Genomic DNA, 24649 nt, shown 5'->3' with positions numbered 1-24649 from the left:
AAGGGTTTTCTAATCATCCATTAGCCTTCTGAGGCAATGAGCAAACACATTGTACCATTAGAACACTGGAGTGAGAGTTGCTGGAAATGGGCCTCTATACACCTATGGAGATATTGCACCAAAAACCAGACATTTGCAGCTAGAATAGTCATTTACCACATTAGCAATGTATAGAGTGGATTTCTGATTAGTTTAAAGTGATCTTCATTGAAAAGAACAGTGCTTTTCTTTCAAAAATAAGGACATTTCAAAGTGACCCCAAACTTTTGAACGGTAGTGTACACCCCTACTCGTCCATAGGTTTTTCTGTATTGGGACTATTTTGTACATTTGTAGAACAAAACTGAAGACATCAAAACTATGAAATAACATCTGGGACGCGTCTGGAATTATGTAGTAAACAAAATGTTTCATTTTTAAAGTAGCCAGCGTTTACCTCGATGACGCTTTGCACACAATTGGCGTTATCTTAACCAGCTTCATGAGATAGTCACCTGGAATGCTTTTCAATTAACAGGTGTCTCGTCAAAAGTTAATTACTGCAATTTCTTACCTCCTTAATGTGTTTGAGATCAAATAATAAAAATACAGTAAGTAGCCCTACTCCACAACTACAGTCATCCATATGTCAAGAACCGCTCAACTAGGTAAAGAGAAACGACATCTATCATTACTTTAAGACATGAAGTGACTTTTTTTTATTAATCAAAAAAAAAAAAAAGAAAAAAAACATTAAATTACGTGTATCCAAACTTTGATTTGATTCAGCATTTTGAAATTTTTCCAAATAAATGCTCAGCTTTGGGCAAAAATATGCAAAATCTTTGATCACCCTAATGACTCGCCGTTCACACCCAGCCTCCAGTGACCCACACCAACATGATGCCTCAATGACACCTTAGATGAGCTGGTCATCAGAATTCTGATTCTGATCCAGGAGAGGATAAATATCTGATACTCCCTATTAGTCAGACAGAACTGAGGAAGCCTTTTGGACGAGAGGTGAAACGTTTTCAAGAATCTTCAAGCAAGTCCAGTTGCCCATTTCTACCACCCACAGTTTACTATGACCTGGATGACTGGGAATCTTCAGACATATGCAAAATCTTGAATTCTCAAGTTTTTTTGTTGCATTTTTAAGATAAAAGATGTCAGTTGTAGTTAATGTCAGTATGTTCCTATTGCAAATGCGTCATTTTAGGTTCCACATGCATTTAAATACTATTTTCTGAGGTGGCAGCTTGAGATGGGATCGATCTGATACCCACTATTGACATTATTAAGCCGATTACCAGCAAAGAAATGGTGGCTCAGGTAAAACTAAGAGTAATGGTACACAGCGTTATGATTTGATTCGGTTCGTGATGCTGGCTTCATGATTTTGATTCAGTCTCCAGATTATTTTGAGAAGCATTATAACTGAGAAGACATTTTTTATATATATATATATATATATATATATATATATATATATATAGTGACAGTTCGTATGGGTGGGTGGAGCACAGAAGGACGGCAGGCCAGAACTGAGTTCACAAAACTTTTATTTTCACTTTTCAGTGCAACTTTGACTCTCCCAGGCACACACACACAAGTCGTCTGGTTGAGGAGACAGCTCCCTCTGCTCTCGCTCTCTCTCCTTAAATAGGGCGCGGTCACTGGGGAAGACACACAAACACATTAATTAACCTCAGGTGCAGTGATTCTGCCACTTAACTTCCCTGACTCTGCCCTTCGGTCACAATTAAAATAAAATAAAATAGCTAAAATTAAAAACAGAAGTTTAGTATTAGAAAGAAAATGTTCACCGTATCTTAAACAAATTTATTAAAGTCTCTCAAGAAAACTTAAATGTCTGACCTGAGGACTTTTGAAAATAAATCAACACACAATGAGCTCCGTAGCAGAAATAGAGCTCCAGAGTGGGCTAAAGTGCCCGCTTTCCGCTGCCTCTGGTGGTGTTTGAAAGCTGCTGAAGAGGGTTGGAGTGTGTTATGGATGTTTTTTTTTTTTTTTTAAATAACCATTATAACATATTTATGTACCCATACACTCACCGGCCACTTTATTAGGAACCCCCGTCCACCTGCTGTTTGATGCAGTTCTCTAATCCGCCAGTCCTTCGACAGCAGCACAGTGCATCAAATCATGCAGCTACAAATCAAGAGCTTCAGTTAATGTTCACTTCAGACATCAGAATGGGCAAAATTGCGATCTCAAAGCGTGACTTTTTTTTTCACTCTGGCATGGGTGTTGGTTTGAGCCAGATGGACTGGTTTGAGTATTTTTCAGAAACTGTAGATCTCCTGGGGTTTTCACACACAACAGTCTCTAGAATTTACACAGAATGGTGCGAAAAACAAACACCTTTGTTGATGAGAGATCAGCGAAAAATGGCCAGATTGGTTCAAGCTGCCAGGAAGGATATAGTAACTCCTAGCAACTCTTTACAACCATGGTGAGCAGAAAAGCATCTCAGCATGCCACAGCAGAAGATCACATCCGGCAGCCAAGAACAGGACTCTTACAATTAGCAAGAAGTTCCTATTAAAGTGGCCAGTGAGTGTAATGCATGTTGGGTGGTGCAAATTTGGAGCTATTGGATTATCAACAATCACAAAAATGTTAATTTCGCAGGCTCCCCACGAAACATTTAGCTTACGTGATGATGAGAATTATATATAACGTCTGTATATTTTACTCGATGGATTATGTAGAGTTGGAGTTCTGGTGTTACAGTGAAAAGACACTGCAATGCATTAATAGAGTGCTGATTTCGCCAATGAACATCATAAATTTTGTTTCGCAATCATCTCTTGAACGTTACATGATATCGGGTCCGATAACAAATGGCAGATATTGAATTTGGAAAGAAATGTATTTCTCTAACTGAGAAGGTTTACATATAAAGAAACGAGGCTGGGTTTTTTTTTCTCCTCTTTTTAGAATAGAATTCATTATATTAATACCTTATACCAGGGCTTTTCAAAGTGTGGGGCACACCTCCCCTAGGGGGCGCCAGAGTTCTTCAGGGGGGGGCGTGCAACGTGAGGAAAAATAAACCAGAAGAAGTTACTATTGCGGACATTTAACGAACTTCAGCTAGCCTTTGCCAGAGACAAAATGGATCGATTTTTAGTACCTAAAGCTACAGTGAGTGAGGAGACAGAGTCTGGGCCAAGCAAAAAAAGAAGGAAGTATGACCACCATTATTTAAAGTTTGGATTTTCATGGACTGGATCTGAAGATGCTCCACTGCCACAGTGTGTTGTCTGCCAAGAGGTGCTAGCTAACGATGCTATGAGATGTTTAAAATGTGTAAAACAAGATGTTTTTAAAAAGCACAAATGTTTAAAATGGTGTAAAAAGGTGTTTTAAAAAGCACAGATGTTTAAAATGTGTAAAAGAGGTTTTAAAAAAGCACAGATGTTTAAAATGTGTAAAAAGAGGTTTTAAAAAAAGCACGTTTAAAATGTGTAAAAAGGTTTTAAAAAAGCAGATGTTTAAAATGTGTAAAAAGAGGTTTTAAAAAAGCACAGATGTTTAAAATGTGTAAAAAGAGGTTTTAAAAAAAGCAGATGTTTAAAATGCGTAAAAAGAGGTTTTAAAAAAGCAGATGTTTAAAATGTGTAAAAAGGGGTTTTAAAAAAGCACAGATGTTTAAAATGTGTAAAAAGAGGTTTTAAAAAAGCACATGTTTAAAATGTGTAAAAGAGGTTTTAAAAAAGCACAGATGTGTAAAGAGGTTTTAAAAAGCACAGATGTTTAAAATGTGTAAAAAAGAGGTTTTAAAAAAGCACAGATGTTTAAAATGTGTAAAAAAGAGGTTTTAAAAAAGCACAGATGTTTAAAATGTGTAAAAAAGAGGTTTTAAAAAAGCACAGATGTTTAAAATGTGTAAAAAAGAGGTTTTAAAAAAGCACAGATGTTTAAAATGTGTAAAAAGAGGTTTTAAAAAAAGCACGTTTAAAATGTGTAAAAAGAGGTTTTAAAAAGCAGATGTTTAAAATGTGTAAAAAAGAGGTTTTAAAAAAGCACAGATGTGTAAAGAGGTTTTAAAAAGCACAGATGTTTAAAATGTGTAAAAGAGGTTTTAAAAAAGCACAGATGTGTAAAAAGGTTTTAAAAAGCACAGATGTTTAAAATGTGTAAAAAAGAGGTTTTAAAAAAGCACAGATGTTTAAAATGTGTAAAAAAGAGGTTTTAAAAAAGCACAGATGTTTAAAATGTGTAAAAAAGAGGTTTTAAAAAAGCACAGATGTTTAAAATGTGTAAAAAGAGGTTTTAAAAAAAGCACGTTTAAAATGTGTAAAAAGAGGTTTTAAAAAGCAGATGTTTAAAATGTGTAAAAAAGAGGTTTTAAAAAAGCACAGATGTGTAAAGAGGTTTTAAAAAGCACAGATGTTTAAAATGTGTAAAAAGGTTTTAAAAAGCACAGATGTTTAAAATGTGTAAAAAAGAGGTTTTAAAAAAGCACAGATGTGTAAAGAGGTTTTAAAAAGCACAGATGTTTAAAATGTGTAAAAAGAGGTTTTAAAAAAAGCACGTTTAAAATGTGTAAAAAGAGGTTTTAAAAAGCAGATGTTTAAAATGTGTAAAAGAGGTTTTAAAAAAGCACAGATGTTTGAAATGTGTAAAAAGAGGTTTTAAAAAAGCACAGATGTTTAAAATGTGTAAAAGGAAAAAAATAAAAATGTGTACAACCATTTTTTTTTTTTTTTTAATACGAATGGAACATTAAGTATAGCAACAACAAAAATTGTAAGGGGGGGCGCTGTTGTTTATTTGCTCTCTGAGGGGGGGCTGACTCTCCCACACTTTGAAAACCCCTGACTTATACAATACATGTTTACAATATACATGAATTTTGTGTCCGAGTGTAACTGTGAAGCGATTCAGTTTAATAATAATAATAATCATAATAATAATAAAATTAAAAAACCAAAGAAAGTTTAGCAGTTTTGAAAGACAGCTATCGATTGATCTTGGTGTGGGTTGATACTCAAGCTTTCAGTGTTGGTATTGGAAAGGAAATTGTGGTATTGTGCCATCTCAAGTGGTAACCTTTCCTGTGAAATTGCCTTATAAATGAATTAAAGTGGTGATTCAATGAACCAGTTCACTGGGCTGTTTAGCTTGTAACTTTTTTTTTTTTTCCTTTTCTTTTTATATATAGTGTCTTGCAAAAGTATTCATCCCCCTTGGTGTTTGTCCTGTTTTGTCGCATTACAAACTGGAATTAAAATGGATTTTTGGGGGGTTAGCACCATTTGATTTACACAACACGCCGACCACTTTAAAGATACAAATTGTTGTTTTATTGTGACGCAAACAATAATTAAGATGAAAAAACAGAAATCTGGAGTGTGCCTATGTATTCACCCCCTTTCGTATGAAACCCCTAAATAAGAGCCGGTCCAACCAATTCACTTCATAAATCACATAATTAGTTGATTAAGATCCACTTGTGTGCAATCAGAGTCACATGATCTGTCACATGATGTCTGTATAAATCAGCCTGTTCTGGAAGGACCCTGACTCTGCAACACTACTAAGCAAGCAACATGAAAACCAAGGAGCCTCCAAACAGGTCAGAGACAAAGTTGTGGAGAAGTATAGGTTGGGTTATAAAAAATATCCCAAACTTTGAATATCCAAGGGAGCGCCATTAAATCCATTATAGCAAAATGGAAAGAATATGGCACCACTACAACCCTGACAAGAGATGATCACCCACCAAAACTCACAGACTGGACAAGGAGGGCATTAATCAGAGATACAACAAAGCCACTGAAGATAACACTGAAGGAGCTGCAAAGATCCACAGCGGAGATGGGAGGATCTGTCCGTAGGAGCACTTTATGCCGTACACTCCACAGAGCGGGGCTTTATGGAAGAGTGGCCAGAAAAAAGTCATTGCTTAAGAAAACATGTTTGGAGTTTGCCCAACAGCATGTGGCCGACTCCCCAAACACATGGAAGAAGATTCTCTGGTCAAATGAGACTAAAATTGATCTTTTTGGCCATTATGGGAAATGCCATGTGTGACGCAAACCCAACACCCTGAGAACACCATTCCTACAGTGAAGCATGGTGGTGGCAGCATCATGCTGTGGGGATGTTTATCATCTGCAGGGACAGGAAAGCTGGTCAGGACTGAAGGAAAGATGGATGGCACTAAATACAAGGCAATTCTGGAGGAAAACCTGTTTGAGTCGGCCAGAGGTTTGAGACTGGGATGAAGGTTCACGTTCCAGCAGGACAATAACCCTAAACATACTGCTAAAGCTACACTGGAGCGGTTTAAAGGGACACATTTAAATGTCTCGGAATGGCCCAATCAAAGCCCAGACCTCAATCTAATTGAGAATTTGTGGCATAACTTGAAGATTGCTGTACACCAACACAACCCATCTTACTTGGAGTTGGAGCAGTTTTGCCTTGAGGAATGGGCAAAAATCCCAGTGGCTAGATGTGCTAAGCTAATAGAGACATACCCCAAGAGACTTTCAGCTGTAATTGCAGCAAAAGGTGGCTCTACAAAGTATTGACTTTGGGGGGTGAATACCTATGCACACTCCACATTTCTGTTTTTTCATCTTAATTCTACAGCAATGTACATCTTTTACAGTGGTAGGCATGTTGCGTAAATCAAATGGTGCTAAAACCCCAAAAATCAATTTTAATTTCAGCTTGTAATGCAGCAAAACAGGACAAACACCAAGGGGGATGAATACTTTTGCAAGACACTGTAATTGAAAGTTTCTTACTGTTTACTTTTATAATGAATTATGCATTGCTTTGTTGTTCACTTTATTCTTATGACCTTACGATCATCTTTCTGCTCACTTAGTGATCTGGATCCACTCCAAGCTCCTCACTGGTCTGTGAGAGTGCGGAAAGCGGACAATCCCCAATGTTTGCTGGGTAAGGATATCGCGGTTATACTTTTTTTTTTTAAGTTCTTTAAACGTTAAACTAGGTCGTTAGAAATGTAACACGTGTGCTTGGTGTGCAATTATCACTATTATTATTCAGTTTCTTTAGAAAGGGTGCTTTTATTTGAGTAAACATCACAGCAGGGATGAAAAAAAACAGAACAGAAGAGTGGATGAGTGGGCATGTGTCACGTCACCCTGCCAGCTTTTTCTGGGCTGTACATCAGAGAATTTTGAGAAAAGTGTAGCTGTAAATCTTCTGTTTAATTACTTTGTGCAGCTTGTGAAGTGTAAAATGTTCAAGAGGTCGAGAGAGAGAGGTGGAAGATTTGCTGTCTGTAGTTTTTCTAGTCACATTCGTGTAAGAGAGAGAGAGAGAATGGGAAGGAATGTAGTTGAGCTTTTTCTGATGTTTGTGCCTCCATTGGTAGAGGGTCACCACCAATTAGATTGCCAACTTTTACCTTGCAGTATTTCAGAGATATAACTTGTCGCGACAATAACACTGTAGATATTGTAGCAGGGAGCTTTGAGCTCCATCCATCTGTGTGATTGCTCCCTGTGGAAACATGCCCAGGACATCAGCGCTATAGTGCAGTGTGTGCAAAATTAAGCCATTGAAAGTCTTTTCTGTTGAAACAACTCTTTGGGCTTAGTCGAAAGAAATTTGATATTACAATTTACATGTAGGAAGGTTTGATGTTGCTGACCATTACGTTTTTCCGAGGTTTATTTTTCTCAAATTATAAACATAAATTCTAGTTGAAATGGTGAGAGTTGTCTTCTGCAAGACTAATACGAGGATACACTCCGAATACAAGAGAGAGCGATCTGATCACTGTGGTTGAATAGATTGAGCTGGTTTTATGCCGAAAGCCTTGATCGACACTTTTTTTGAACTCTAGGCGACTTTCTCGTGGAGTTCCTCAAGGTGTGCAGCCGGAAGGAGTCCACGGACGAGATCCTGGGAAGGAGTTCAGCCGAGGAGGAAAACAAAGGTCGGTGTCTGGAGCTTTTCAGGGCCGAACAAAGCAGCTTCTGGTAGCTGTGGATTCTAGTGCTGACGATAATCAAAAACATCACGTGATGATTTTGGATGCTTGCGTGCCGGCATTGTATTCACGTGGAGGCTGATGTAGGCAGCGTTTAAGTTGCTGATATTATTAAGGAGGAAACATGACGAAAGATGGCAGTATTGCAGGTAAATACAGTGGATATTAAGAAGTCTACTGGTATACGCCCCGTCGAGTGCTGGTTTTTGCGACGTAAAAATGAAACCGAGATAAATCATGTTGGATTTTTTTCCGCCTTTTAATATAAAATAGCAAGTATTAGCAGCCAACAAAATTTGAGTGAAACATGAAAAACGTTTGCGGTATAAAGAAAAAGAATTATAATAACGTGGGTGCACAATTGTGCACACCATTTAAAGGGGAACTGAAGGCAATGTTTTTTTTTTTTTAATCATCAGAATTCTATTTATCTCATTTTATTAAATATCGGAATGCATTTTTGATCACCATTTTGTCGCTGCTATAGCAAGTGATGAGTGTTTTTGAAATACGCTCCGTAATATCAGTCCATATGTCAAAGCAATGGCCGTAAACGAGATTCGTTGAGACCTGTGCGAGACATTGTAGAACGGAAGTAAAACGTACAGCGGAAATCAAAGTGACGGACATCTGCCGACGTTGTCGAAAGACGCGCGCGCGCCCTCTTTCGAATGCTGATGTAATCAAGCCGGAAGTTTTCCCTGTGTCCGAAATTGCTCCCTACTCACTATATAGCAGGGACGCCATTTTGTAGTGCTGTCCGAAACCTTAGTGAGGATTATGTGGGAAATGCGCTCAGTGTAAAAACACATGCATGCGTTTTATTATTTTGAAAACCCACCAGCCGCCTGATCTGGCACGTTTTAATTGTGTGACAGTAATGACGTAAATACCAGCGTGACGGACTCGTCCTTATCCTGTCGTCTTTCCAACTTTTCTGGTTCAAAGTCGTATGGAATAATCTCCATCACTGATGAAACTGGAAACTCGAAATTAATCTAAATTGGAATGATATGGCGATCTGGCCGCTGTGTAAACAGTTTTCAAAATGGCAGTGCTGACACTTCACGTTTGGAGTCTCGCACAAGTCTCGTGAAGATCGCGCTGATAAGCGACGCCTGCCGTGGACCAAACGAACTACATTCAACATGGCTAAAAACCGAAAAGGCCGATATGTGTAATATAATATGCCAATACGAGTCACGATATAAGGTGACTAAAACCAAAAACGTAATTGAATAACACATTAATTAAGAAATCAAGTTTAAAAATGGCGTCAGTTCCCCTTTAATTACAACCCCGATTCCAAAAAAGTTGGGATAAAGTACAAATTGTAACTAAAAATGGAATGCAATGATGTGGAAGTTTCAAAATTCCATATTTTATTCAGAATAGAACATAGATGACATATCAAATGTTTAAACTGAGAAAATGTATCATTTAAAGAGGAAAAATTAGGTGATTTTTAAATTTCATGACAACAACACATCTCAAAAAAGTTGGGACAAGGCCATGTTTCCCACTGTGAGACATCCCCTTTTCTCTTTACAACAGTCTGTAAACGTCTGGGGACTGAGGAGACAAGTTGCTCAAGTTTAGGGATAGGAATGTTAACCCATTCTTGTCTAATGTAGGATTCTAGTTGCTCAACTGTCTTGGGTCTTTTTTGTCGTATCTTCCATTTTATGATGTGCCAAATGTTTTCTATGGGTGAAAGATCTGGACTGCAGGCTGGCCAGTTCAGTACCCGGGCCCTTCTTCTACGCAGCCATGATGCTGTAATTGATGCAGTATGTGGTTTGGCATTGTCATGTTGGAAAATGCAAGGTCTTCCCTGAAAGAGACGTCGTCTGGATGGGAGCATATGTTGCTCTAGAACCTGGATATACCTTTCAGCATTGATGGTGTCTTTCCAGATGTGTAAGCTGCCCATGCCATACGCACTAATGCAACCCCATACCATCAGAAATGCAGGCTTCTGAACTGAGCACTGATAACAACTTGGGTCGTCCTTCTCCTCTTTAGTCCGAATGACACGGCGTCCCTGATTTCCATAAAGAACTTCAAATTTTGATTCGTCTGACCACAGAACAGTTTTCCACTTTGCCACAGTCCATTTTAAATGAGCCTTGGCCCAGAGAAGACGTCTGCGCTTCTGGATCATGTTTAGATACGGCTTCTTCTTTGAACTATAGAGTTTTAGCTGGCAACGGCGGATGGCACTGTGAATTGTGTTCACAGATAATGTTCTCTGGAAATATTCCTGAGCCCATTTTGTGATTTTTTTTTTTCCAATACAGAAGGATGCCTGTATGTGATGCAGTGCCGTCTAAGGGCCCGAAGATCACGGGCACCCAGTATGGTTTTCCGGCCTTGACCCTTACGCACAGAGATTCTTCCAGATTCTCTGAATCTTTTGATGATATTATGCACTGTAGATGATGATATGTTCAAACTCTTTGCAATTTTACACCCGTCGAACTCCTTTCTGATATTGCTCCGCTATTTGTCGGCGCAGAATTAGGGGGATTGGTGATCCTCTTCCCATCTTTACTTCTGAGAGCCGCTGCCACTCCAAGATGCTCTTTTTATACCCAGTCATGTTAATGACCTATTGCCAATTGACCTAATGAGTTGCAATTTGGTCCTCCAGCTGTTCCTTTTTTGTACCTTTAACTTTTCCAGCCTCTTATTGCCCCTGTCCCAACTTTTTTGAGATGTGTTGCTGTCATGAAATTTCAAATGAGCCAATATTTGGCATGAAATTTCAAAATGTCTCACTTTCGACATTTGATATGTTGTCTATGTTCTATTGTGAATACAATATCAGTTTTTGAGATTTGTAAATTATTGCATTCCGTTTTTATTTACAATTTGTACTTTGTCCCAACTTTTTTGGAATCGGGGTTGTAATACTTTGTTAAAGCATCTTTTACTTGTAATAGAGCACTCAGTCTTTTTGGGTCAAAGTCTACCAATTTGGCAGTCGTATTCCACTCTTCTTTAGAAATGCTTTAAATCGATCAAATTATGAAGGGATCTCCTGTGTCCAGCATTCAAGTCATTCCATGTGTTTCTAAATGGGTTTAGAGCTGCACTCTGACTGGGGTCATTTTAGTCACTTGTGCATTGGGGGGTTGTCGTGTTGAAAGGTGAAAAAATATAATTTTTTTTTTTCTTCAGCTGTCTGATAGTCTTGCAAGTTTTATGCCAGGATAGACTGGCATTTGAAGTATTTTCCATGACTCCCTCTATCTTGACTAGAGCCCTAGTCCTAGCTGGAGAGAAGCTCCATAGCCTGATGCCGCCACCACCACCACCATGCTTCACTGTGTGTAATGAGCTGTCTTGTTTTTGTGCCAGTCAGACCAGAACACACTTTGCCACATGGTTTGGGGTGATTTTTATATGGATATTTTTGATGCTTTTGGCAACGTTTAGGCTCGTGTTTTTTTTTTTTTTTTTTTATCCCCCGCTTGCTGAAAGGCCCGAAGGGGGATTATGTCATGGCGATGTCTGTCCATCCGTCCCGGGAAGGGTGCTCACCTTCTGAAATCAACTCCTCTCTCAATTTTTGGAGGAATTTCATGAAACGTGCCAGGATTCTTTGTTATATGTCAGTAATACACACACTGCAATTTCATTCAATTCAGTCCCATTTTACCAGAGTTCCAGCCCTTGATTAACAAAATTATACTTTGAAAATTTCATTAAGGTGTGTTTATCTTCTGAAATCAACTCCTCTCAATTTTTGGAGGAATTTCACCAAACTTGACAAAAGGCCTTGTTATCTGACGGTAATACGCATATTGAGATTTAATTTCGTTTGTGAAAATTTAACCAGTTTTGATCCTTGATTAAATAACTTGTACTTTGACAGTTTCATGAGGGTGTACGTTCTTCTGAAATCAACTCCGCTCACAGTTTGTGGAGGAATTTCACCAAACTTGGCAAAAGGCTTTGTTATATGACAGTAATATGCAGATTGAAATTTCGTTTAATTTTACCAGAGTTATTCCTTTGATTATGAACAAACTTGTACTTTTTGGCAATTTTGTCAATTTGTTCTTGCTTTCTGAAATCAAGTTCCATCACAATTTTTGGAGGAATTTCATGCTGGCCGAAAGGTCCGAAGGGGGATTATGTCGTGGCGATGTCTGTCCTGGGAAGGGTACTCACCTTCTGAAATCTACTCCTCTCAATTTTTGGAGGAATTTTATGAAACTTGGCAGGATTCCTTGTTATGCGTATTACCAACATATATCACAATTTCATTCAATTCAGTCGCATTTTACAAGAGTTATGGCCGAGTTGCCAGCGGGGGATATTGTGCTCTCAGAACACTCCTTGTTTATATCATAAAAAACAAGTTATTATAAGTAGTCCTTTGAGGTGTGACAATTAATCAATCCCCGATCTATCGATCTGTTTCAATCCGCGATTCAAAAATTGATTAAAATTTAATGAATCACGATTCACTAACACAACCTAATTTCACCCCGGTAACCCTAGATGCATAACAAATTTTGACAAACAGCACAATTTTGATATTAAAAATTCGATTCTGTGTCCGGAGCTGTACGTGGGCGCAGCCATGGTTTGTGGTTGCTATAGCAGCCTCGTGAGATCACGTGTTGCTTTGTGAACGACATGGCGGACGACTCGGAATTCCTGAAGCCACCAGCTTTTAAAAGCTCAGTTTGGTGGCATTTCTTACTGTCTCGTGACAGAAAACAAATGTTGTGTAAGCTGTGCGAGTCTAAAGCCAGTATCTCACTGGGCTGCGACAGCTTGCGACAAATTGCGAACGTCATTCGCGAGAGTTTCAAAAGTGTCTTGAAACATTCGTGGGGCTTCTCAATTTCCTCGCATGAGTCGCAAAGTGTCGCTCCTTCGTTGCTGAAATTTTGAACATGTTCAAAAAATTCATGCGATAAAATTTCTCTCAAAGTAGCCGCAAATGCGTCGCTGGTGTCACAAAGCCATCGTGAACCCTTCTCAAGTCAGTTTCTGTGAGGCTTCCTCTACTTCCCTGCCTGAGGGAAAGCCGGGCTGCGACAGCCTGCGACTAGCTGGATACCCAACAATTGCGGTAAAATATGCGAATATCAATTCGGTGTGATTCCAAGTGAAAATTGTCGCTAATTCGCATATTTTATCGCAATTGTTGTGTCTCCAACTAGTCGCGGGCTGTCGCAGCCCAGTGAGATACTACCCCAAGTTTCCTCATCATGCAGAATCCTATTCAGTGGCACCATCCAACAGTTGAGATCGATGTGAAACTAAAGTTTCGTGAAGAATCTGCGTCTAAACTTCAAGTTGAATCTGGGACGACTTCAAATGAGACAACTATGCCTGTACCAGACATGTCGAAGCTGAAACCGTTTCCGCGTGGAAGTCCGAGAGTGACTGGAGTCTGAATAAAGATTACAAAGGCAACACTTTTTTTTTTTTTTTTTTTTAATTGCTCTACATTTCCAGGCTGACAGTGAACAGAATATTGACAGTGATTTGCATCAGTTATAAAATGGAAGACAAAAAATGTGCATCGTGAAAAAACCGAATAGTCACACCTCTAGTAGTCCTGGTCTGTCGACTGTGCTCGAAATCAGCTTGAGGTCCTACGTGCAGCTCGATGAAAGAAAAAACTTCTTCACTGTGATTTCTTGGAAGGAAGCAGCAGAGATGTTGGCGAAATCTAGAATGTAACCTGTAATATGTGAACTTGGACACTAAATAAAAGTGGGGTTAATACAACCCCGATTCCAAAAAAGTTGGGACAAAGTACAAATTGTAAATAAAAATGGAATGCAATGATGTGGAAGTTTCAAAATTCCATATTTTATTCAGAATAGAACATAGATGACATATCAAATGTTTAAACTGAGAAAATGCATCATTTAAAGAGAAAAATTAGGTGATTTTAAATTTCATGACAACAACACATCTCAAAGTTGGGACAAGGCCATGTTTACCACTGTGAGACATCCCCTTTTCTCTTTACAACAGTCTGTAAACGTCTGGGGACTGAGGAGACAAGTTGCTCAAGTTTAGGGATAGGAATGTTAACCCATTCTTGTCTAATGTAGGATTCTAGTTGCTCAACTGTCTCTTGCCGTATTTTCCGTTTTATGATGCGCCAAATGTTTTCTATGGGTGAAAGATCTGGACTGCAGGCTGGCCAGTTCAGTACCCGGACCCTTCTTCTACGCAGCCATGATGCTGTAATTGATGCAGTATGTGGTTTGGCATTGTCATGTTGGAAAATGCAAGGTCTTCCCTGAAAGAGACGTCGTCTGGACGGGAGCATATGTTGCTCTAGAACCTGGATATACCTTTCAGCATTGATGGTGTCTTTCCAGATGTGTAAGTTGCCCATGCCACACGCACTAATGCAACCCCATACCATCAGAGATGCAGGCTTCTGAACTGAGCGCTGATAACAACTTGGGTCGTCCTTTTCCTCTTTAGTCCGAACAACACCGCGTCCCTGATTTCCATAAAGAACTTCAAATTTTGATTCGTCTGACCACAGAACAGTTTTCCACTTTGCCACAGTCCATTTTAAATGAGCCTTGGCCCAGAGAAGACGTCTGCGCTTCTGGATCATGTTTAGATACGGCTTCTTCTTTGAACTATAGAGTTTTAGCTGGCAACGGCGGATAGCACTGTGAATTGTGTTCACAGATAATGTTCTCTGGAAATATTCCTGAGCCCATTTTGTGATTTCCAATACAGAAGCATGCCTGTATGTGATGCAGTGCCGTCTAGGGGCCCGAAGATCACGGGCACCCAGTATGGTTTTCCGGCCTTGACCCTTACGCACAGAGATTCTTCCAGATTCTCTGAATCTTTTGATGATACCTTTTGATGTACCTTTAACTTTTCCAGCCTCCTATTGCCCCGTCCCAACTTTTTTGAGATGTGTTGCTGTCATGAAATTTCAAATGAGCCAGTATTTGGCATGAAATTTCAAAATGTCTCACTTTCGACATTTGATATGTTGTCTATGTTCTATTGTGAATACAATATCAGTTTTTGAGATTTGTAAATGATTGCATTCCGTTTTTATTTACAATTTGTACTTTGTCCCAACTTTTTTGGAATCGGGGTTGTAATTCTACGGTGGGCTGTAGACTATACATTTTGGCTAGTACTGTGTCTCACTGGGACTTATCCAACACCAGAGTGCGCACACCCACAAGGGACTACAAGTAACACGAGTACTCGTGTGAACGTAGGGTTTAGAAAGAAAAACGCACACGAAAGCAAATTTGTAATTTAAATAAATAAATGGAGGATATGCAGAGACGGTTAATGTTTGCAGATACTGGAAGCATTTTTATTTTTCTGAGTCTTTGATGTTTCAGAAAACAGTGACATCACTCAAGCGCTGTCGAAGCTGACGGAGCCCACAGCGGTGCCGATCCCCAAGCTGTCCGTCTCGAACATGGTGCACAGCGCCCGCAAGCATATCCGCCGGCACCGCCGCAACGATCAGTCGCCACTCAGTAACGACGTGCTCAATTCTGTCCTGCTGGTGAGACGCACGCACATACACACCAGGGACTGTACTCGTTGTTGGGCTGGAACACAGGACAAGTTTGAGTGTTACTGGATGTATTCAGGAACACTAAACTGAATCTGCATTCAGACCATGATGCGCTTTGAAAAGGCAGTATTGAGAATTCGGTTACTGTTTTGTTTTTACCTCTGCACTTGTTCACCAAGACACCACTGATACCTGTTTATGAATTATTTACATGGTCATGTACACTAGAGAGCAGCAGGAAGTGTTCACAAATTCTCACAGCTACACTCCAAATCGAGTGGAAAACCTTCCCAGAAGAGTGGAGGTTATTATAACGATTAAAGGCGGCGTTCCGCCTGGGTTCTGAAAACTATTCTCCACTTTTTTTTTTCTTTGAAAAATCAAGTCAAAGAAGTAGTATTCACTTTTTATCCCCCACCCAAACAAAGTTTGGCGGGGGATATAGAAACGGGATCCGTCTGGCTGTCCGTCCGTCCAGTCACATTTTAGTTTCCGGGCCATATCTTTAAAACTACCTTACTCAAGATATCTCCATGAAACTTTGTATACATATCAAGCAACATGTGACCTGGTGCCTTTTGCTGTTTTTGGATTTTTTGAAAAAAGTATTTATCAGATTTTTACATATGTAAATGTTTGTTTCCAGAGCATATATCCAAAACTATTCATGATACAGATTTGAAACTTGGTGTACATGTTAACAAGGTGATGTAGATGTGCCTTTTCATACTGAGAAATATGTTTCCATGGAAACAATTTCAGACCTAGTCTTTCAGGTTAGTCTTCGGGGTAGGTTTTGTTTCCGGAGCAGAACTTGAAAACTATCAGTGGTATGGTCTTGAAAGTTGGTTTATGTGTTGATTAAGCCCATGTTTACATTAGACCGTATCAGCGGATCATCGGATTAATGTTTTTAAAACGATTAGCGTGCACACAGCAACACCAATACACGATTTGCGTGCACACAGCAATACCAATACACGGATACGCTCGGCTCCGCAGGCATCCTGCGCTCCAAATCACTCCGCCCTGAACAGCGAGTGCCCTCTGGAGGGTGCGCACTCCGGCCTTGCGCAGCTCAGAGCGCGCGAGTGAAGTACACAAGCAGTGATTCGGGACTGAGCCGCTGTGTGTGTGATCCCAGCGCATATCACTTACCACTTGCAAGTGGAAGGATGGCAAGCCTAAAGACAATCATAACTACGCAATGGGCAGTATTTGCATCAGTATTTGCAGTATTTTCATACTTTTATACTCTTTAATGAAAGGTGATACAAGGCGGAAGTCCGCGCCGTTTTTCAGCAGTTGCGTCACATGACCAACGCCAGCTAGAGCTCAGCACAGCGTATCCGCGTATTCTGAATGTTTACACAGCACCGGAGCTGACACGATCTAGATTGAATACGTGGGCGCTGGCGGATTCCCGTTTCCCGGCGTTTCCAGGCGGTTTAATGTAAACGGACAGTGCATCCGCGAAGAAAACGAGACAGATACGGTCTAATGTAAACGTAGCCTAAGTAATGTATATGTGCCTTTTGATACTAAGAAATGTGAGAAATTTTCATTTTTAGCTCACCTGGACCAAACATCTGCTGAGGTCAGTGTAAAGAGGTAGGGTTGGTTTCCTGCAGCAGAATTTGAAAAATGTAACAAATAATATACACTACCGTTCAAAAGTTTGGGGTCACTTTGAAATGTCCTTATTTTTGAAAGAAAAGCACTGTTCTTTTCAATGAAGGTCACTTTAAACTAATCAGAAATCCACTCTATACATTGCTAATGTGGTAAATGACTATTCTAGCTGCAAATGTCTGGTTTTTGGTGCAATATCTCCATAGGTGTATAGAGGCCCATTTCCAGCAACTCTCACTCCGGTGTTCTAATGGTACAATGTGTTTGCTCATTGCCTCAGAAGGCTAATGGATGATTAGAAAACCCTTGTACAATCATGTTAGCACAGCTGAAAACAGTTGAGCTCTTTAGAGAAGCTATAAAACTGACCTTCCTTTGAGCAGATTGAGTTTCTGGAGCATCACATTTGTGGGGTCGATTAAATGCTCAAAATGGCCAGAAAAATGTCTCGACTATATTTTCTATTCATTTTACAACTTACGGTGGTAAATAAAAGTGTGACTTTTCATGGAAAACACAAAATTGTCTGGGTGACCCCAAACTTTTGAACGGTAGTGTATTGAAACTTGGTATGTAGGGCGGGGGATATAGATGACTATCATCTTGTTCTTATTTTTTCTTAGTTACCAACATATCAAAGTGGACTTACTCCAAGTTTATACCAACCAAACTGGCACAAGTCAAATATTTGTACAGATCCAGCTAGGCCTCTCTATTACATATTCATCCCTTTCACATATCCCACAATCCACTGCGTGGTTAGGAACTTCCGGTGGCCAGGCCCAGGCTGCTGATAACGGTACAGAAACCAATATCGGGCTAGCTGTATAATCAGTTTCAATGTTCAAATATCAGCTGCAAGCTGAAATGTGATTGCTTTTTTTATGTCTAGTTACTGGTCCCATGGTATTTTTCATCAGCACAGAAGGTTTTGATCAATCATCCTTATAGTATCACCCATACAGCCCTTTCACTTTCACACACTGCGTTATTTACACGAAATACATGTTCCAACTCCTCAGCGCTGTAACTCTGGCCAACAAAATTAAGTGTACGTTTACGCTGATGACAAATTGTAAACGTGCAGTCATTTTGAGCAGGATGAAAGGTAGACTGCCTTTCGGATTTTTCAAGTGTAGGTCATAAAAAGAATTTTCCCAGCACCCAATTATTTTTGTTTAGTGGACCGAAAGCTACTGAATTCGAATCACAGACTTCCAATTTTATTTTTTAAAAAATATAGAACAATTAATGATTTTAAGGCCACGTGGCCCCAAGTTCTCCGCTATTTTTTCCTACTTCACCATGACCCAATTCAAGATGCTACGTCGTGCGTGACGTGATGGGCTTTCCCCGTTCATGCAAGGCATTGTGGGATGCAAATTTGAAACGGGAGAGAAAAATGGAGGACGTGAAAGACTGACTACAGTAACGGAAAGCGAGAAGAAAAGACATTTGTTATATATGAAGGAAATGAAACGCAGGACCAAACTAATAAATATTGGCGGTCAGATATTATTCCAGATTTACATGGGGTCTCAGATTTTTTTCAAGATTTAAAGTAGACAGCCTTTCGATTTTGTGAAATTTAGTTCCTTCTGAAATTTGGTCATTGTGCTACGTTTATTTCTGTAATATCTCAAAAACCCAGGTCATTCTGTAGCTGGGAAGCGATTTAATTTGACGGGATTCCCGAGCAAATAATGTGCATGAAATCGCTCGCTTCACTCAGTCAAGCAGACAGAGGAAGTCCGTATGCGCATGCGCAGGTTTACCACCTTCTTCTTCGTTTGGGTTTTCCATCATGCGGCATCCGGTGTTGCATTACTGCCATCTACAGGTTTACCTTTGAGCGTGCACTGACTGTTCCATCATTCTGTCACTCAACAAACAGCTGATCACACCGAGGTGCTCGCTGACCGCCAATATTTATTAGTTTGGTCCTGCATTTCCTTTCCTTCATATATAACATAACGTCTTTTCTTTTGGGTCATGGTGAAGCAGGAAAAAATAGCAGAGAATTTAGGGCCATGTGGCCCTCAATTCATTCATTGTTCTATTTAAAAAAAAAAAAACAACCTAAAATTGGAAGTTGGTGATTCGAATTCAGTTGCTTTCACTCCACTAAACAAAAATAATTGGGTGTCGGGGAAAATTCTTTTTATGACCTACACTTGAAAAATCTGAAAGACAGTATAGCTTTAATCCTGCTAGAAATGATTGCACGTTTACAATTTGTCATCAGTGTAAACGTACACTGTTAATGTTGTTGGTCAGCGTTATAGTGCTGAGTAGCTGTAACATGTATTTCGTGTAAACAGTGTAGTGTGAGAAAGTGAAAGGGCTGTATGGGCAATACTATATTAGGATAACAGATTTAAAACTTTCTGTGCTGGTGAAAAATACCATGAGACCAGTAACTAGACATGCTATTAGATTGCAATCTTAATAGCAATCTAATAGCATCACGTTTCAGCTTGCAGCTGATATTTCAACATCGGAACTGATTATATAGCTAGTCCAATATTGGTTTCTGTACCGTTATCAGCAGCCTGGGCCTGGCCACTGGAAGTTCCCAACCATGCAGTGGATTGTGGGATATGCGAAAGGGGTGACTCCAGCCTCGAAAAAGAAAAACTTGATTTTGGGTGCCCTGTGCACCATCAAGCTAAAATAAACCTCTTTTGTTTGAGCTTACTCATGGTTATTTTAGCAGGGAATTATTCAAAAGAGGTATTAGGACTGCTTTTAGCCTTTACTTCAACACACAACCTGATTTACAATTGAACAGAGTCCAGAAGAGTCTTGGACCAACCGACAGTGAAGGAATCTGATTTTTCCTGTCGATTTACAAACCGAACACAGAATGACATGGCGTTTTACATCATACATTAGCCGTAGGGACTCGATACACCATGCTTCCCGAAACATAGCTCCCTTCAGTTGCTTGCCAGCTGACTGCACTTTCACTTTGGTGGGGGAGGGTTTAAATCAACCCTGTATTAATGACACGGTCCGATGTGCTCGGGGACGGTAGGGGCTCTGAATGTGCCTCCCCTGTGAACTGTTTCGGCTCTTAAAGGGGAACTGGAGTCATTCTCAAACTTGCTTTATTTCTTAACGTGTTATTCAATTACGTTTTCGGTTTTAGTAACCTTATATCGCGACTCGTATTGGCAACTAATTGCAATTAAATATTATACTTATCAGCCTATTCGGCTTTTAGCCGTGTTGAATTTAGTTCGTTTGGTCCACGGCAGGCGTCGCTTATACGTGCAATCTTCACGAGACTTGTGCCAGACTTCGAAACGTGAAGAAGTGTCATCCAGGTGTCAGTGCCGCCATTTTGAAAACTGGTTTCCAAACGAAATATTGCACAAAAACGAGTTTACATGACTATTACTGCCTACTTTTTTTCAAACTTTCCTGATTGCTATCAAAACAAACAAAACTTCCGGCTTGATTACGTCAGCGTTCGAAAGAGGGCGCACGCATCTTTTGATAACGTCGGTAGATGTCGGTCACTTTGATTTCCGCTGTACGTTTTACTTCCGTCCTACGATGTCTCGCACAGGTCTCAACCAATCTCGTTTACGGCCGTTGCTTTGACATATGGACTGATATATTACAGAGCATATTTCAAACACTCATTACTTGCTATAGCAGCGACAAAATAGCGATCAAAAATACATTCCGATATTTAATAAAATGGGAAATAGAATTTTGATGATAAAAAAATTTGCCTTCAGTTCCCCTTTAAATCAGTTTCAGTGCTTGAAGAAGCCTAAAAAATTGTGTTAGCTGAGACTGTGCCATTGTTTGATTCAGAGATAATTAGACCACCGCACCAGGCCAATTAAGATGCATTGCGATATTGGTCAAAAGCTCGGCGCTCATTTGGTCATTGTGATTTTTTTTTTTTTTTTAATCCCCCGCTGGCCGAAAGACCTGAAGGAGGATTGTCGTGGTGATGTCCATCTGTCCGTCCCGAGAAGGGTGCTCACCTTCTGAAATCAACTCCTCTCACAGTTTTTGGAGGAATTTCACCAAACTTGACAAGAGGCATTGTTATGTACCGCCACATTAAAACCACCAAACACAATTCCTACAAATCAGCTGTTGAGACAACAAAACATTAAGTCCAGATTGGTGCACAGTTCAGGAGGTAAATACAGTATTAATCTTATTATTGAAAGACCGATCCATGAATCTTGTCTTTTCCTCTGGCTTTTGTTGTTGATCATGATGAAACGACGAACACTGTATTACAGTACAAGCTTGGTTATCTTAACCCTTCTTATCTGAACGGCCTCTTAGTTGGCCAGACTTTTTTCCCCAGAGAGTTTGGATAATTGCGTTTGTACTGTATAGTAATCCCTGCATTTATTTTCCTCAAAAAGTAGCTCAAAATGGCCTAGATTGAGCTGAGCGTCGGTGAAATTTGGTTTCTGGGGGCCCCGGCAGCCCCCAGACCCCTGGTCTAATAGGAAACCTCGCTGTGCTTGGAAATGCTACTCTTTTTTTTTTTTCATTTGTCAATAGTGGCATCTCTGCGTCTTGTTGATTAAGAGAGGTCAGAGGAAAATGGACAGATTGGTTTGAGCTTTTTTTTTTTGCCAGGAAGGATATCGTAACTCCTATAATCGCTCTTTACAACCGTGGTGAGCAGAAAAGCATCTCCGCATGCAACAGCTGACAGAAGAACACATTGGGTTCCAGTCCTGCAGCCAAGAACAGGAATCTTTAGAATCAACAAGAAGTCCCTATTAAAGTGGCTGGTGTGTGCATTTGGAATTATGTGGTAAACAAAAGTGTTAAAGATGTATTTTAGATCCTTTAAAGTATCCAATGTTTACCTTGAATGGCGCTTTACACACACTTGGTGTTATCTTAACCAGCTTCATGAGGTAGTCACCTGGAATGCTTTTCAATTAACAGGTGCCTCGTCAAAAGTTAATTATCGCAATTTCCTGCCTTGTTAAAGGGGAACTGAAGGCAATTTTTAAAAAAAATCAAAATTCTATTTATCTCATTTTATTAAATATTGGAATGCATTTTTGATCGCTATTTTGTCACTGCTATAGCAAGTTGAGTGTTTGAAATATGCTCTGTAATATATCAGGCCATCCGTAAAAAAAAAAAAATCCGTTTCCTGTCCACCGGGTGAGCAAAAAAAATTTTCAGTCGGGAGGGAGGGTTTTTTTTTTTTTTTTTTAATGGATGGATAAGAAATCGCAATGCTGTGTTTGCTTTTTCTTTCAGTACTTTTTTATTACAAAAGCAGACACATTTAATAAAATGACAGTTTAATCAACTGAAACTTCTACAAAAACTTTGTTAGCATTTTAAATGCTGACTGCAACATTTACAAAGGTACTTAAAATGTCCGACACACGGATTTTTTGTAGTTCTAAATCGACCGTTAGGCCAAGTTCGGATGAAATTACACTATTAAAATGATCACTGAATGATTTGTTTTTCTGAATCTTTACTATTTTGTTGTTCGCTAGAATACCATTTTGCAATTTCACACTTAAGCAAATGTTTGAAAACTCCGGCTCTCCTTCCTTCATGGTGGCTGCCATTTTTTTTGTGCCGCACGGCGCATGCGCAGAGCTGCTTCGGTTCTATATCCTGCGCGGAATGCAGGGCTTTCCACAAGCGCTGGCTGCCGGCCATACAACCGACTACACAATTAAGTCCAGCCGGCTACTTTAATGACTATTATTTTTGTAGCCCACAGACTCTAAATATTAATTTTAGATTTTAATAAAATTAAATGTTTATCTAACGGACTGACAATGTCAAACTGAACCGCACTCATTTAAGTTGTGATTCACGCTGTTTGTATCGATAATAACCACAAATTCCCCGCCGACTTCATTGATCAGAGGAGAGTAACTCATCCGCGGCCCCGACATGCGGTGTGTGTGTGCGCGCGCACTCGGCAAAGGCAGTAGTGTGTCGGGGCTGTCGGAGGGAACAGAAGCAGAGATGACGCTTATTTTGTCTCCAGTAAACCAGTCTTCTCTCGTTCAATTACGTGCTGGCATCAAAAGACACCGTTGGTTGTAAATGAACCCAAACTGAGTGGTTGGAGTGTATTTTCATACACAAATGGAGAAATGTTCGCGGAGTGTTTAATTGTGTAGCCCCCACTGCAGACTGTTGTCGTTGTTAATTCATAGCATGCTCAGCTGCGTGAATGTGTCATGCACCGAAAATAAGAGATTTACAAGCCAGGAACGCCTCATGATGCAATACGCAAGAAAAGAAAAGATTTACTGCCATTTTACTTTGTATTTGAGTAAAGTGAATAAATAAATGGTCTGTGGAAAATACATTTAATCCTGGGAACTGCGTGCACAGGAGTTTATTTTGTGTTTACCCCCCTGGCTGGCTACTTATTTGTCATGGCTGGCTAGTATGAGCCTTAGTGGAAAGCCCTGGGAATGCGTAAATGTCAAGTTCGATTTTAGATTTACGAACCCGAAAAAAGGTCGAAAAACCTGGGGGCGTCATGGCTCAGGTGGATAAGGCACCACACCATAAATCCGGGACCCAGGTTCGATTCCGACCCGAGGTCATTTCACGATCCCTCCCCGTCTCTCTCTCTCTCTCCTGCTCATTTCCTGTCTCTACACTGTCCTATCCAGTAAAGGTGAAAAAAGCCCAAAAAATATCTTTAAAAAAAAAATGTCGAAAAAACAGCGTTAAAAAAAAAAAAATTTCAACCGCACAAACGGCACTCACCCGGCCGGTGGACCGGAAACAGAACATTTTTTAATAATGGCCTCAGTCCATATGTCAAAGCAATGGCCGTAAACGAGATTCGTTGAGACCTGTACGAGACATCGTAGGACGGAAGTAAAACGTACAGCGGAAATCAAAATGACCGACATCTGCCATCGTTGTCAAAAGACGCGCGCGCCCGCCCTCTTTCAAACACTGAAGTAATCAAGCCGGAAGTTTTGTTTTGATAGCAATCAGGAAAGTTAAAAAAAAAGTCAGCAGTAATAGTCATGTAAACTTGTTTTTGTGCAATATTTCATTTGGAAACCAGTTTTCAAAACTGACACCTGGCTGACACTTCACGTTTCGAAGTCTCGTGAAGATTGTGCGGATAAGCGACGCCTGCCGTGGACCAAACGAACTAAATTCAACACGGCTAAAAAACGAACAGTCCGATAAGTATAATATTTAATCGCAGTTAGTTGCAAATACAAGCCACGATAAAACCAAAAACGCAATTGAAGAACACGTTAATTAAGAAATGAAGCAAGTTTAAAAATGACTGCAGTTCTCTTTTAATGTGTTTTTGAGCTCAAATAGTAAATAATAAAAATAGTCAATAGCTCTGTTCCGCAACTATAGTAATCCATATTATGTCAAGAATCACTCAACTAAGTAAAGAGAAACGACATCCATCATTACTTTTAGACATGAAGTGTATTTTAATGAACAATAAAGAAAAA

General features: G+C 39.7%; 1 protein-coding gene across 2 annotated transcripts in view; it reads left to right on the top strand.

The window, feature by feature from the left end:
* rab3gap1 (RAB3 GTPase activating protein subunit 1) overlaps positions 1–24649 on the top strand; it is a 201664-nt gene that overhangs the window by 85500 nt on the left and 91515 nt on the right. For both annotated transcript variants that reach the window (XM_060929273.1, XM_060929272.1), the window contains 3 exons: positions 6854–6927; positions 7844–7936; positions 15361–15530. In XM_060929273.1, coding sequence (XP_060785256.1) covers positions 6854–6927; positions 7844–7936; positions 15361–15530 — 337 coding nt within the window. The remainder of the gene's footprint in view (positions 1–6853; positions 6928–7843; positions 7937–15360; positions 15531–24649) is intronic.

Source organism: Neoarius graeffei, chromosome 9, assembly GCF_027579695.1.
Source record: "Neoarius graeffei isolate fNeoGra1 chromosome 9, fNeoGra1.pri, whole genome shotgun sequence".
In the NCBI taxonomy this organism is placed as follows: domain Eukaryota; kingdom Metazoa; phylum Chordata; class Actinopteri; order Siluriformes; family Ariidae; genus Neoarius; species Neoarius graeffei.
This window is presented reverse-complemented; position numbering and strand designations above follow the sequence as displayed.